Here is a 15,443-nt window from a genome sequence, read left to right as displayed (position 1 = left end):
ACATAAAAAGCCAGTCTTTCTTGAAAATAGAATCCTTATGTTTATATAAATATTTTCTTTAAAAAAATTTTGGAATGACTTTAATCTTGTCTTGTACAACAACCAACCAACCACATCCTTATTAATTGCTTTGTTCTTATAATGAATTCTCATTGGATCTTTCACTTTTGAAAATTATAGTAATAAGCTAACTACAGCCACTTAAAGTTATTTTGTCATCTACAGACAGGTTTTTGTTTTACCTTGCTGCTTCCCTGACAGCACTTACAATCAGCCACAAGCCAGAGTGCCTGTCTTCAACAAAGAAGAGCTGTCTTGGGACCCACAGAAAAGGACTTTGCCAGGTACCCTGCAGTACAGTCTTTTGATGTAGTTTAAACAACTTTCAGAAGATACCAGTGGACTGAGTCAAGATTTCTAGAACTCTAATCAAGAGGAAGATACATTCATGAGACAGCTAACTAAAGATCAAGTGGAAAAAGAATTACATAGGACTGAATGAACTAATCAAGGATGACTGTGGATTCTGTTGAGAATATTGTTGCTGTTACTAATGTTTTATTTTCTGGATATATAAGGAGTCCTTTCTTCTTAAGCTATCTATACCTCATTACAATTTAGGAGAATATGCTTTTGTAACCAGTTATCCAGTGCATTTTGTCTTTCACACTGGTAAGAATAAAATAACTTAATACCTTTCTAGAAGGAAATATGGCAACACCTCTCAAAAATCTTAAAACTCTAAATATCTTATGACCTAGGAAGCTATCCTAAAGAAACAATCCAAAATACTGAAAAATTCACAAAAATATTTCTATCAAGTCACTAATTGTAAGTGGAATCATATATATCACAAACCATATGTTATGTTATCATATTCAAACTATTAAATTATGGGATATACATCAAGAGAAATACAGTTTGCCATCGGTTGTCATAGGAAAATGCTAATGGTATATGGTAGCTTGTAAAAATAAACTGTGTAAAAAAAATACACAGAAAAGAAATATGCCAAGGTAACTACTTTTAGATGGCAGAAGTAGAATTGGTTATTTTCTTCTTTATATGTTTCATAGTTTTCCATAATAGATATATGTTACCTTTATAATCAGGAAAATTTCTAACTGATTAAGTTGGTTTTATTAAGTGAGAAGATTTCATTCACTTTTCTCAGGCAGTAACTGGATCAACCTAGTTTTATTAAGTGAAAAGATTTCATTCGTTTTTCTTAGGCAGTGGCTAGATCAATCTGAAAACTATTCCTCTTAACATTTAAAAAATGAAAAGAAAATTAATCCTAGTTATAAAGACACAAGTTAAATGAATGAAAAAGAATTTTCACAGAAAAAGACAGCTGTGCCTATTAACCTAAACAATCACAATCTGTAGCGTTACAGTTCTTAATTTAGCAGCATGATTTATGATGATCCAAGGGCCAGTAAGAATTCCAAACCCCTGTAGGAATAATCTACCAAATAAACCACAACTAAAGTAAAAGAGAGAATCTGGAAAAGCTAGGTCCAAAAAGGAGAACCTTATTCTTATTTCTATGGCTTCTGCAGACACGGGGGTTGGCGGGGGGGACATGTTTCTTGAATGGAGATTATTGCAGCTATTTTTAAAAGTATCTAGCCTCAATGTATATTTGGTGGCTTTTTAAGAAAATCACTATAGGACTTGCCTCTTTCACCTTAAGCCCAAAAAGAGGAAGAAAAGAGAAAGGTAATAATAACAGCTAATACTGAGCACTGACTACAGAAGAGGAATTATTTAATCTTAATAACAACCTAGGAAGACGTTATTATTTTTGCCTTTCAAATGAGGAAACAGACAGAGGCTAAATTACTTCCCCACAATCCTACTGCTAGCAATCAAAAGGTAACATTCAAAGCCTATCTACTACCAAAACCTATGCTCTGCCTCCTTCATACAAGTGTCGGCAAAGAACCTGCTAACTGTTAGGCAATGAGCCAGCAATTAGGCTATAAAAGTAAGCAAAACAGTAGACGATGCCCCAGACCTCATGGAGTTTACTGAAGGCAAACATAATAAACAAATATGTGCACAAATATATAATTACAAATGGTGGTAAACTGCAGGGGCTCTGAGACACGTAACAGAAGGACCTCATCTATTCTGGGGGGAAGCGGGGGAACTGTCAAGGTGGACCCTAAAGTAAGCAATGCTTAAGACCTGAAGTGAAACTGCTGTACCCTAACACAGATTACATATGACATATATATCATGCATATACAGAATATATAGATGTCAAATATATATATTGTTTGAATTATTTGATAACATTTATAACACATAGTTTGAGACATACATGATTCCACCTATAATTAATAACTTGATTAAAATATTTTTGTAAATTTGTCAGTATTTGGATTATTTGGATTATTTCTTATATATGTGTACATATATGTATATATAATATACACATATACTAAATATGTATATACATCTATATATAATATACACATGTGTGCATGTGTACACATATAAAATACATACACATATATAATGTAATATACACATATGTATATATAATGTAATATATATGTGATATACACATATGTATATAATATACACATATTTTATATGTATATGTGTATTTGTGTATACATGTATATTATATGTGTATATATGTGTGCACATACATATATTACATATACACATATACAACATACACATATATAATATATACACATATATATGTATATGTGTACATACATACGTATATATATCAGGGGAAAATGAGTTCCTTTTTTTTCTTGAGGACTGCCCTATCTGAAAAATTTTAAACACAAGTTAGTGTTTCAGAGAAAGATCAACAAATTACCTAAATTACTCACATAATGCCAATCTCAATTGTATTCTAAAATTAAACCTAGATTTATTTATTTTTTTTTTTTTTTTGAGACGGAGTCTCGCTCTGTCGCCCAGGCTGGAGTGCAGTGGCCGGATCTCGGCTCACTGCAAGCTCCGCCTCCCGGGTTTACGCCATTCTCCTGCCTCAGCCTCCCGGGTAGCTGGGACTATAGGCGCCCGCCACCTCGCCCGGCTAGTTTTTTGTATTTTTTAGTAGAGACGGGGTCAAGCCTGTAATCCCAGCACTTTGGGAGGCCGAGACGGGCGGATCACGAGGTCAGGAGATAAACCTAGATTTTAAACTGATCCTTACAATTCTTGTAGTTTAAGGATAAGCAGCCAAGAGTACAACGTTGAGAGACAAGCATAGATACATTCTTACTCTTGCCTTCGGGTAACAATGCTGTCTTCAAGTAAGTATTGCCGAGCTTCTCCAAAATTCCATTTGATCATTTAGTAGACAAACACTGTACTTGTTCTCCTGACTCAGTCTCAAGGGACAAGGTACAAAGTACAACAGCATCCTTTTTGTTTTGGATAGAGCTACGCTTTTAAAACTGAGGGTCACAACCCATTTGTGGGTAATAAAATCAATTTAGTAGGGTATGATGAACAATTTTTAATAGAACAGAATAAGAATTATTTGAGCGTATCATATATTGCAAGGTCAAATATTGTTTCAAAATTGTTTTCTTTTGGTTACAAGGCACGCACACACACTGTTGTAAAATGTATTTCTTACTGTAGGTCACAACCATAACCACAATTTCAAAACCACTACTACAGACCAGAAGTTAGAATCTTACTGTCTTCTTGATCTACAGACGGACCCCTGAAAATAACACATCTTAAAATGTCTGAGCATTGGCTCTTCTTTATTCTGTGAGCAAGAAAGAAAAGTTTCATAGGGGAAAAAAACGTGGATGATGAGTTTTAAGAGGATTTCATATTTTCTATTTGCATTTTTTTCTGAAAACAAATCTTTCATCTCGTTTGATCCTGTCAAGTCCAATTAATCCAGAAAATACAGCATTCCATGGTTGCCAAGTAACCGTGCACATAGGCTTGAGCTGAAGCTGGGCTATGTATATGGCAAGTGGCTGGAGAACACCTTGGCTTCGGACCTTGACCAGGGGAGCACATGGCAATGCAAGGGTAAGGGAAGAAGGGCCTGCAGATCTGGAACCTAAGCTGTGACCTGGGAAAGCTGCAGCCCCTCTAGGCCATTTTTCTCATCTCTAAAACGAGACGCACGGCCCAGATGATCTTACAAGAGCTCAACTCTTGTAATTCTGTAAGCAACGGCTAGGAAGTTGGATGAAAGGAACACTAAGAGTCCTACCGTCTGTAAGAACTTGTATTAGCAAATGTTTAAATCCTTATCTGAGTAAGAACTAAATACTTACGCATACAACAAACTAACTCCAAAAATTTTGTGAGAAAACCAAGCTATATCTACATTTTATGTTCCCACATAAAAAGACTTTAGGATTTTAAATAAATGTACTATCTTCCAAAAGTTCTCCACTGAAAGACTAAAAAGGTTGACAATTTCTATTAATTTGACAACTCTAAACTAGCTGTCCTGTAACAAGCCCTATTCAGAAAGTTCCACATTTCAGCAGTATCTTCAAATAGCCTGCTCACACACAAAAAAGCTTCCACTGAAAACATCAAATCTTATCAGCTTTAAAGCTTAGTATCTACTTTTCTCCACAGAAGGCTTATTTCATCTGAAATGAAATCCATGTGTGAAATGCTTTTGATATACTGCCTAATATATTCTTAATAGCTTTCCCTGCTAATTTATAAACACATGGCATCCATATGACCCATGAAACCAATACTGCTGAGGTAGGTCTGCAAATTGCAAAACATGAATGTTCTTGTAATTCAAAAACAAAACGTCATGTTGCCTGTCAGTGAATAAATATTTAAAGGCAAAGGCACTCGATTACAAAGTGTGAGATGTGTAGGGGTCTAAAAATGCGCCTACCATACTCACTGCCAGTGGCATGATGTATCTTTTAAAACACAGACATTTCAAGTACACCCCTTAAAATGGGGAAAGCATGTTAACACAATATACATGTTGAGAACACAGTTCTAGATCTTAAGTATTTCTATTAATGTAAAAGACCACCCTAACGTAAGTCCTGTGTTTGTTTTGTTACTGTTGGAGTTGTTTCTAATCTACATAATCTCTTACCCAAGATGAAGTAAATAATTTTTTAAAAGCAGCTTGCTACAGCCAGCTCAGACAGTTCACAGATACCAAAAATAAATAAAATCATTTAAAATTTGGCAACAATATTCCCTTTATATGACATATGGATTCTCATCAATTTCAGTTTTAGTAACAATTCAATGTAAGGAAATTTAAGATTATAAATGAGCTAGTTAAGAATTTAGGCTCTCTGATTAGCTTTTTATTTTAAAATAAAACATGTAACATGTTCATCATAAAAAGTTTTAGGAAAAATTAGTATGTATTCTTTATGTCTTTTTTCTATGCACATACACTTTTTAAAATGGGATCATACTGAGTATCAGGATTTTAAGAAGCTTAACTCAAATTAATAGTTTAAGCACAAATAGAGATTAGCTCACATCAAATAAAGAGAAAAATAGGGACTAATCTAGCATAAAAGGGCAACTGGCTGAGACTGTGGTGGTGCACACCTGTAGTTCCACCTACTTGGGAGGCTGAGGCAAAAGAATTATTTTGAGCCCAGAAGTTCGAATCCAGCCTGGGTAACATACAGAGACTGCCATCTCTTTCTTTATATTTATTTTTTTTTTTTTAAAGGCAACTGGCCATAGACCTCTTTCAGCCTCTCTGCTTTTCTCTGGGGGTTAACATCACTGTCTGACACTAGGTCCTCTGTAGGAGCTTCAGGAAGCTAGCTCTAGGCTCATGATTTCTCAGCATATATTTCAGCAAAATCGGCGTTTCTCTCTCCCAGCTCCAATTTGAAAAATCCCAGGAAAGAATCCTAATTGGCTTGGACTGGGTCAAATGCATGCCTATGGCCTCGCATCTGGAAGAAGACAGCAGCTCCAATATGTACCATGTAGTTTAAGTCAAGAGAGGAATTCCCCCAAATAAGGTAGAAGGAAGACAGGGAGGTAGGGCAGACATAGCTGGTGGACAAATACGTGTATGAAATGAACATCCACCTCAAATTTTGGCTCCCATCTTCTGCAAATACTGTTTTACAGTCTGTTTGTTTTTGCTCAATACAATGGTGAGTATGTATACACCAGAAATACTTGAGAATCTTCTTAAAAATAGATACTCAGGTACCACCCCAAAAGGAGTTGTATCACAAGCACTTTCACATGTCACTAAATATTATTTAAAAACACAGTTTTTAATAAATGGACAGAATTCTGATATGGTTCTAATTCTTTAAATTGAATTTTACGATTTAAATCCAGAAAAGCCACATACCATCATGATCCTTTTTGAACACAATATTCGAAAAGAATTTTATGAAAGCACCAACGACTGACATCTTTGCCACACCGTTCTAAGAAACTATGCTAGAGGCTTCTTGGCGGGAGGCGGTGGGGCAGAGATTATGGGGAGAATACGGGCGGAGGGGAATGGAGACAATAAGGTGATCCTCTGAGACTCACCATTAGTAAAAATATACCGTACTACTGAGGTTTAAAAAAAAAAAAGTCTTAAAGGGAGAAGGATAAAATATACCCCCAAATTAAAGCAGGAAAAGCAAGGTTTGTTATAATCTCTAAAGACTGAAGACTAAAAACAAACACACTATAAACCAAACAATTGAGGAAAGTTTGTGACACGAGGGAAAAAAGCAGCCTGTGTGACGCCTAGAAAACAAAAACCTAAGAATAAGCCTGGATCGCACTGCCTCTCATTCAGAAGCAGGGGTGCACCTGATAGGGATGCAAGTCCACCTCACTGGTCTGCTAACACGAATCACTGGGCTCATTCAACTCATTTCCCTGGCTAATATCATGCTTACTAATCAATCTCTTAATTATACTTTAGCTTTCTACAGGCAAGAGAATACACTGACTAACCAGGTGTACAGACAAAGCTGAGTATCTGTGCCTGAGAAGCGAAGCACAGTGAGTGTCTGGGCCTTGATTATCGTGCCAAGGGAGTGCCAGCTTATATAAAGACCTACGGAGTCTTCAGCTAATCTCCTTCTCTCACATGTTTTCCATTTTCTCTTTAAAGAAACTATTTCCAGTAGCCTACTAATAGGCAACGTTAAAGAGTCTTTAAACAGCATACATACCACCTGGTCAAATGACAAGGGTGAGACAATAGAATACTATGAGTAAAATCACAGTCACAAGGAATGAGGAATTATTAAATAACAGGAAGCTATTACAACAAATGTATCCAGTAAGCAGGCAAGACCTTTATATCCCCATATTTCAGTAGAGCTCAGAACAAGATTTGCAGGACACCATCAGAGCACATGTGAAGGAAACAGAGTGGCCTCTAACAATGATAGAAAATTAAAGGGAACCACAAAGTCCTCTTGAGTGACAAGTCCCCAGTTGAAAACATGAAGTTTCTGCCATCACTGCTGTTTGATGACTCCTCTCTGCCTAGAGCCATCCCTGCCAATGGTATCTACTATTACAGTGGTCTAAAGCCACAACCATCACTGATGCTGCACCACCAGTCTGGAGCGCCACAGGAGGCTGACTTCTCCAGGGAGCACAGGTGACGTAGAAGGTCAAGACCGAAACACGCAGGCTCAACGTGGACATTCAAGCTGAGAGACAGATCAAATCGCCTAGGAGTGACGACATTCAACTAGTTTTTTAGTAGTGAAACCCAGTTTTTCAAAGAATTTACGATAAATATTTAAAGTAAATAATAAAGTCATTTTTTTAAAAAAGTTAATTGTTAAATTTATGCAGCATGTACTCATAAAGTCAATGAGAACAATGAAGCTATTGTTAATATAAACATTTTAAATGGAAGGTTATAGTAAACAAGAGCATTATATCAGCCTTAATATCCAATTGATTCCGTGTTTTAAGTGTACAGCTCCAAGAAGTCACAAAGGTAAATTGTTCCAAATTAGTTTTAATAGCTCTCCTAGTCACCTCAGGATCCTCCTAAAACTGCCCCGGAAGCTTGAAAAAGAAATGATAAGCAATGTTTATTTCAAAGTTTAATCACTAACAATAACAACTGCTATCCTTATCATGAATTATTTATCAAAACTAAGGACAAAAGTATCCGCAACTGACAGCAAGCAATAAAACTAGAATAGAGGGCTATCACCTCTCCACCTGTTTTGTGTTGTCCGGTCACTGCATAATTCTCTTGGGCCAGGAGGAAAGCACACACCAAGCAGATGTGCCGGGCTGGCTGCATCTGCCACGATGGAGCACTTGCCGTGCAGCTTTGAAGGCCAACATGTACAGGCCTGAGTTCTACAAAAGGCCTGTGCATTAATACAACTTTCCTAATCAATGACACACAGACATAAAGTGCGTGACAAAGATGACAAACAGAGTTTTATTCTAGTCTCTGGCAAAACCAGTTAACCTGGCAGCATAAATTACCACATTATTGGTCTCCAACGTATTAAAAGGTGGCATTTCGCACATTTTCCACAAACGTAAGAAAAAATGCTCAATATCACTAATTATCAGGGAAATGCAAGTTAAAACCACAATGAGATACCACCTCACTCCTGCAAGAATGGCCATAATTTAAAAATAATTTTAAAAATAGACAATGGCATGGATGTGGTAAGAAGGGAACTGTTTTACACTGCTGGTGGGAATGTAAACTAGTACAACCACTGTGGAAAACAATATGGAGATTCCTTAAAAAACTGGCCGGGCACAGTGGCTCACGCCTGTAATCCCAGAACTCTGGGAGGCCGAGACGGGCAGATCACGAGGTCAGGAGTTCAAGACCAGCCTGCCCAACATGGTGAAACCTCAACTCTACTAAAAATACAAAAATGAGCTGGGCGTGGTGGCAGGCACCTGTAATCCCAGCTACCCGGGAGGCTGAGGCAGGAGGATTGCTCGAACCCAGGAGGTGGAGGTTGCAGTGAACTGAGATCACGCAATTGCACTCCAGCCTGGGCAACACAGCAAGACTCTGTCTCAAAAAAACTAAAAAAAACCTAAAAACTAAAAGTAGAACTACCATCTGATCCAGCAATCCCACTACTGAGTATCTACCCAAAGGAAATCAAGTAATCATATGAAAAAGACACATGTACACACGTTTATAGCAGCAATTTGCAAGTCACAACTGCAAAAACATGGAACCAACCTAAATGCCCATCAACCAATGAGTGGATAAAGAAAATGTGGCATATATACACCATGTAATACTACTCAGCCATAAAACAGAACGAAATAATGGCAACTGTAGCAACTTGGACGGAGCTGGAGGCCATGATTCTAAGTGAAGTCACTCACGAATGGAAAACCAAGTATCATATTCACTTATAAGTGGGAGCTAAGCTAGGAGGATGCAAAGGCATAAGAATGACATAATGGACTTTGAAGACTGGGGGAAAGCTCAGAGCGGGGTGAGGGAATAAAGACTACATATTTGGTACAGTGTACACTGCTTGGGTGACAGGTGCACCAAAATCTTAGAAATCACCACCAAAGAACTTATCCATGTAACCACAAAACACCTGTACCCCCAAAAACTATTGAAATAAAATACAAAAGAAAATTATGAAAAAAAAAAAGAGGTGGCATTTCACACATTTTGAACACGTACACTGAGCTCCTTTAAAATGGTTTAAAAAAAAAAGTTCAAATGAACAAACTGGATAGCCCCTGCAACATCTTTTACCAAAGATCTACAGTAATTCTGTCAGAGGTCAGTTCTGTGTATTGAAGAGCAGGTGGTGACAATGAGGACATAAAAAAGAGAAAACAACAGCTTCGTCAAATAATCTGTTTTACAGATTTGCTATTGTAAAATTAACTGCAATGTTGCTAAGAAAAATATTTCTAAGGTCTTCTTGTTCCGTACACTGCTGTTCACTTACAGTTGGATGAAACTCATTATCCTGACCTATTTTTATTATAACAAAGACAGAAGCCTGACTGAAAAGTCAAGGTTTCTTTTTAACACTGAAGCAGCAGTCAATTTTGCAGCACATTTTCATTTCTCTGCCCTTCCATTTCTTTCCGGAGTAGGTTATACAGAATTCTAATTTCTGATCTGCCTATTTGGATAATGAATTCTTCATGGTGGTTAAAGACATGGGTTTGGCAGCCAGACCTTTCTTCATTACCAGCTGTGAAACCTTGAACAAGATACTTAACCTGTGTGCCTCAGTTTCCTCATCTGTAAAAAAAAAAAGATAGTATAATAGGACCTACCTCATAGGGTTGTTGAAAGAATTAAATGGGTTAATAGAAGTAAAGACAATGGCCTATTTTAAGCATTAAGTGTTCACTATTAATTTTAAAGAAAAAGGTATCAAAATTGCTCAAAAACGGAACCCGTTAACAAATTCATAATAAACTTTCTGACAAAATTTCTAAAACTACTAGATGTATTCAAAAGGAACCAAAGGAATTCTCATTACACCCTGTACCATTATTGAGTTGTTCCTTAAAAGTACCCAGAAGTATCTCAGAATTAAGAGAGGCAACTAATTTCTTCACAGCTTATAACAATAAAACAAATTTGCTTGGGCCAACTGAGTGATAACAAGCAAGAATATGGGTCCTGTGTTCAGTTCTAACTACAGCTACAGATGTGAATTTTCTTTAAGCAAGAAAAAGAGAACACTTTACTGCCTTATTCCTAGAACTATAGCGCTCTTAAGACCATAAGATGCCAAGAAGTGCTGCCGAGGTATTTTCATTACTGAGGACAGGGGGCAGCAGTTTGCAAGTTTACTCTCTGATGCAAAGGACAAGGGAGTAAGAGGACATTTGAACATAGAAACACAGGCACGTAAAAAGAGGGTAATTCTCAGTTATGGTAAGTTTGTTCTCCAAAAAAAAAAAAAAAAAAAAAAAGGCATAAAGGTAGTTAATAGAGTCTCTATGGAAGAAAAAGCAACAAATGCTTTGGTTACCGAAGTTCCATCTTAGAGCTTCCTGCAGCAGCAAAGTTTCAGACAAATGAATCCTTACTTTATGTGCACGTGTGAGCAACAATCTGCACAATACTAGCACTAAAGCACAGTAAGGGGCCCTCAGAAGAGGAAAGCAACGTGTCTGTCTGCATAGTCTAAGTGCAGTTTCTCACCGAAGAGATGACAGGCACTCTCTGCAGCGGGCAAGAGGAGAGGAGGAGGAGAACGCGGGGAAATAGCCAGTACGCACTCGATTTCCGAATGTCTCATTTACTCGAATGAGGGCAGAGGGGAGGGACCACTTTCGTTCAGCAATGATGAGAGGCATTTCAGTGAGGCCACTCTTCCGAAGCTAGCGGCAGGGGAGGCAGCCGCACTCTGCTCCCAGCCCCCGCAGCGTTGAGGGTGAGCTGGGAGAGCCTGCAAGGGAAGGGGAGCTAGCAACACGCTCGAGCAGAACCCTGCGGAGCCGCAACCCCGGGAGGAGTCGCCGGACAGACTCGGCCGCGGTCCCCTGGGACCCAGTGATGCACCGCGCCCCTCCCGCCCCAGCCTGCAGAGCCTGGATGCTTCCCTCCCCACCTGGCGGGAAGCAGAGGCCCTCGGGCCCGACGGAGTTCGGGCCAGGACCCGCCCCGCTTTCTGCGAGCGACCGACTGCGGCCGCCACACTCACCTCGCCGCCAAGCAGCACTCGGGTTCTGACTCGCTCTCGGGTTCCGGCGGCGGCGGCGGCGGTGGTGGCGGCGGCGGCGGCGGCGGCTCCTCCATGGCGGCGGCAGGCGTGACGGCAAAAGCGGGAGGAGGGACCAGCGCGGCAGCGGCTTCTCTCATCCGTGCACGGAGCCCCGCATGGCCGCGGCAAACAGTAAGCTGCAGCCTGGCGCGGGGCACCGAAGCGCCGAAGTGCGGGAGTGACTCGGCTCCGGCTCCGCCTCCGCCTCTACCCTGCCGCAGGAGCCCTGCGCGCCGCGGCCATCTTGGAAACGGCGACCGGCCGAGCGCCGGGGCTACGGTGGGCGGCGAGGGACAAGCCTCCGAGATCGGCGGCGGAGGCGGCGGGCGCCGGAATCCGACCGAACGGGGGCGGAGACGGCGGCAGGGAGGGGCGGGGAGCGCCGTCAAGTGTCCGTGCGATTGGGTCCCGCAGCTGGGTCTCGCCAGCTCGCCCGGTTTCGCCCCGGCCGGTGGCAGTGGGGGACTGTGAAGCGGAGCCGGGCTGTGCGGCGAGCTGGGACCTGAGGCTTCCCGAGCGGTCGTCGGTCTGGAAGGGACGCTGGGTAGGGCCGACGAGCGGGGCGGGCGCGGCGCTGTAAGCCCGGCCGGAGTCGCCGCCCAGGGACCTGCCACCCGGATCCCAGGATCCCACCTTCCAGGAGGACGGACGTCACCCGGACGCTCGCAACTCCGGTCTCTTGATAGCGCAGCCTTCCACAAGCTCGGATTTTTAAGACTTGAAATAAAGTCTCCAGAATTCCAGACCATTAAAGTGACCCCCTCATTTCAACCCTGCAGAACTTCTCACCCCAGTGTCACAAGATTCGATAGTGATCTCCCAGAAACTTGGACTGGAATGCTCCTACACTGAGGGGAAGAAGAAAGGCTAAAGATTATTTCAAAAATCCTGTTAGAATTCCAAGGAATCGTTTAGTCTTAGCACTGGGGCTTCACAGTTTTTTTTAAGTTGGAAATATTTACAAAATTTCCCGTAGGGTGAAATCCAGAGTTAATCCAAAAGCAGAATCTTTTAAAATTAAGTACATTCAAATGTGCAGATTTCTTAAACCTCATTTAGTTGAGCTTTGATACGTAAAACGCACGTTTTGAATAACGCTGGTAACAAAGAAAAACATTGAATTGATTATAGGTATGTTGTATTTAAAGACCAGTTGTGAAATTAGCTATATTGTGCTCAAAGTATGTTACTGACATTTCTCTGTTGTTAAAAGGAACTGCTTCATTCTAGTTTTTTATAATAGTCTATATTATGTATATAGCCTGATAGTGCTGAATTTCTGAATTGATCTTCATCTTATTTACTCAACAACATTCATTCAACAAATACTTATTAAGTGAATATATATGTCAAGAACTGTACTAGATGCTCGGGTTGTAGCAGTAAGCACAACAGACCAAGCAAACAGCTTAGTAAAGGGTGAGATAAAGTATTCAAAAGAAATTAATTTTTATCTTAATTTTTAAAATTATAAATTTTTTTAAAATCACAAATTGGTATCCATGTATAATTCATTTCCATTCATTTTCTTGTGTAAAGAAAGCTCAGTAAAAGTATTTCTTAGGTTTCTGTAATTCTAGTTCTCTACTCGATTTTCCTCTGCAATTTTCTGAGCCAGAACCCTTCTTAGAAGGCATATTAGAGACTTTAAAAGTTAAATAATAAAATAAATCTCTTCTTTAAACAGCATTGTACTACGTATTCTTTGGTATGACTACCGAATTTAAGCTAAATGATAATGCAGACACGTGCGTTCAAGTCACAAAACACTTAGCAAGTATAATCAGCATCCGGGAGACCTGTGGCTTGTTCTTGTTTTTTAATTTCCACTTGAGGATACTATCTATTTTAGCAGAAACCAAGTAAATTTACACTTACCTAATCAAGTAATGCATCATATATAGAAACCTAAGTTAACTGGTGCTAAATAGTCAATGTGAGTGTTGTGAGTTTTCTCCCCACCCCCATGCTGGGTCCAGGAAAGCTGTTTCTCTGGCTGACAACCCTCTCATCTCACCCCGTGCCCCCACTTTGTCTCCAGGGCTCCCAGTGAGCTCCTCACAGCCTGCAGATTTCTTTTCTGCCTTCTCTGCTATAGTGTAAGCTTCTTCAGGAAAGAAGCCATTCTTCCTTCTTCTGTCCTTTGCCTAGGGACCAAGTGTCTCTGGTGCCCAACATGGTGTTAGTAGGAACTCAGTAAATATTGTTGCATTCATGAAATAGTTTTTAAAAAAATATTATTAGATTTTTGTCTCTGAATTTTTATTCTTGTTTAGTACATGATTGGTCTTATTGTCTCGTGATCTTTAATAATTTTTTTTTTTTTGGAGGCAAGGCTTGCTCTGTTGCCCAGGTTGGAGTGCAGTGACATAATCATAGCTCACTGTAACCTCAAATTCCTGGGCTCAAGTGATCCTCCCACCTCTGCCTCTGCTGTAGCTGGGACTACAGATGCATACCACCATGTCCAGCTAATTTTAAGCTTTTTTTTTTTTTTTTTTTTTTTGTAGAGCTGAGGCCTCACTATGTTGCCCAAGCTAGTCTTGAACTCCTGGCCTCGAGCCTCCCAGAACCCTGGAATCACAGGTGTAAGCCACTGCACCCGGCCTAATCATGTTTTAAAAACTGACAACAAAATCTTCTGAGAATTTCACTCTTTGTCCTCAAGACTGAATCCACATAGCCCTTGTGGAATTTCTTAACTTTGAAATGAGTTTAAAAAGCTAAGGTTCTACTGAAGACCTAGTCTAGGTTGAGCTACATAACATTCTGAATATTGCTTTCAAGCCCAATTTTGACATACACAAAGCCAGTTACATATTCATATGCATGTTCTTTCTGCTTTGCCAAAAAAATTCAAAAACCTTGCTACCACTATTATGAAGTCTCAAACTTCATCTCTATATAGTGTATATATATATATATATAAATGTCAAAGGGCATAATTGTAACACCTTAGCATATTTCAAGGCTAGTATATTAATCAATTTTATGAATTTTGCTACAAGATTATTAAAAAAAATTTTTTTTGGAGATGGAGTCTTGCTCTGTTACCCAGGCTGGAGTGCAGTGGCATGATCTCGGTTGACTGCAACCTCTGTCTCCCAAGTTCAAGAGAGTCTCCTGCCTCAGCCTCCTGAGTAGCTGAGATAACAGGCACGTACTACCACGCCTGGCTAATTTTTCGTATTTTTTAGTAGAGACAGGGTTTCACTGTGTTAGCCAGGATGGTCTCAATAAAACAAGCGATGTGATAAATAGGGTTATGTCTGCTATTAAAAAGAAAAACCTCTAAGGCTATAGTTTTTAAAATTATTATTAGCATGGTGCTGCATTTTACTTAAAATAAGTTGTTCGCTTCCCTGTGGTATTCCTGAGGGAGCACACCCCTTCATTTCCTTCTGGAAGTGCAGGCAGTTAAAACCAGGAGAGCCCACATTTCTTCATTCCTGCTCTGGTTTCTCAATTCCCCCTGACCAGATTCCTGTGTGAACATTCAGACAAAGACTTCAGCAGTTCTGGCCCTCTGCTCTCCGGTGGCTCCTCTACAGCTCCGCCCAGCTCTGTAGAGGCAGAAAGACAGACAGTGCAGACATGCAATCGGCTCATGACCGGAGGGGTTGATTAATTTTCACTCCAGCACACGCAAAGAAAGGCAGACTCAGTAAAAGAGAGCAATGCAAACCTCATGTCCAGTGGAGAGGACCTAAACTAAGCATGACACACATTGATTTTTTGTTTCATAATGATACAGTG

General features: G+C 39.9%; 1 protein-coding gene across 5 annotated transcripts in view; it reads right to left on the bottom strand.

The window, feature by feature from the left end:
- MAP3K4 (mitogen-activated protein kinase kinase kinase 4) overlaps positions 1-11,990 on the bottom strand; it is a 126,546-nt gene extending 114,556 nt beyond the window's left edge. For 4 of the 5 annotated variants that reach the window (XR_646614.3, XM_003898374.4, XM_009206357.3 and 1 more), the window contains exon 1: positions 11,628-11,990. Coding sequence is in view for 4 of the 5 variants with exons in the window: in XM_003898374.4 (XP_003898423.2) it covers positions 11,628-11,785 (158 nt within the window). In the remaining variant the exon portion in view is untranslated. The remainder of the gene's footprint in view (positions 1-11,627) is intronic. The other variant, XM_003898373.4, reaches the window with a different exon arrangement.
- Between the last annotated feature and the right edge of the window lie 3,453 nt (positions 11,991-15,443).

Source organism: Papio anubis, chromosome 6 (genome assembly GCF_008728515.1).
Source record: "Papio anubis isolate 15944 chromosome 6, Panubis1.0, whole genome shotgun sequence".
Lineage (NCBI taxonomy): Eukaryota > Metazoa > Chordata > Mammalia > Primates > Cercopithecidae > Papio > Papio anubis.
The sequence above is the reverse complement of the archived record's forward strand: the minus strand, read 5'-3'. Positions and strand labels throughout refer to the sequence as shown.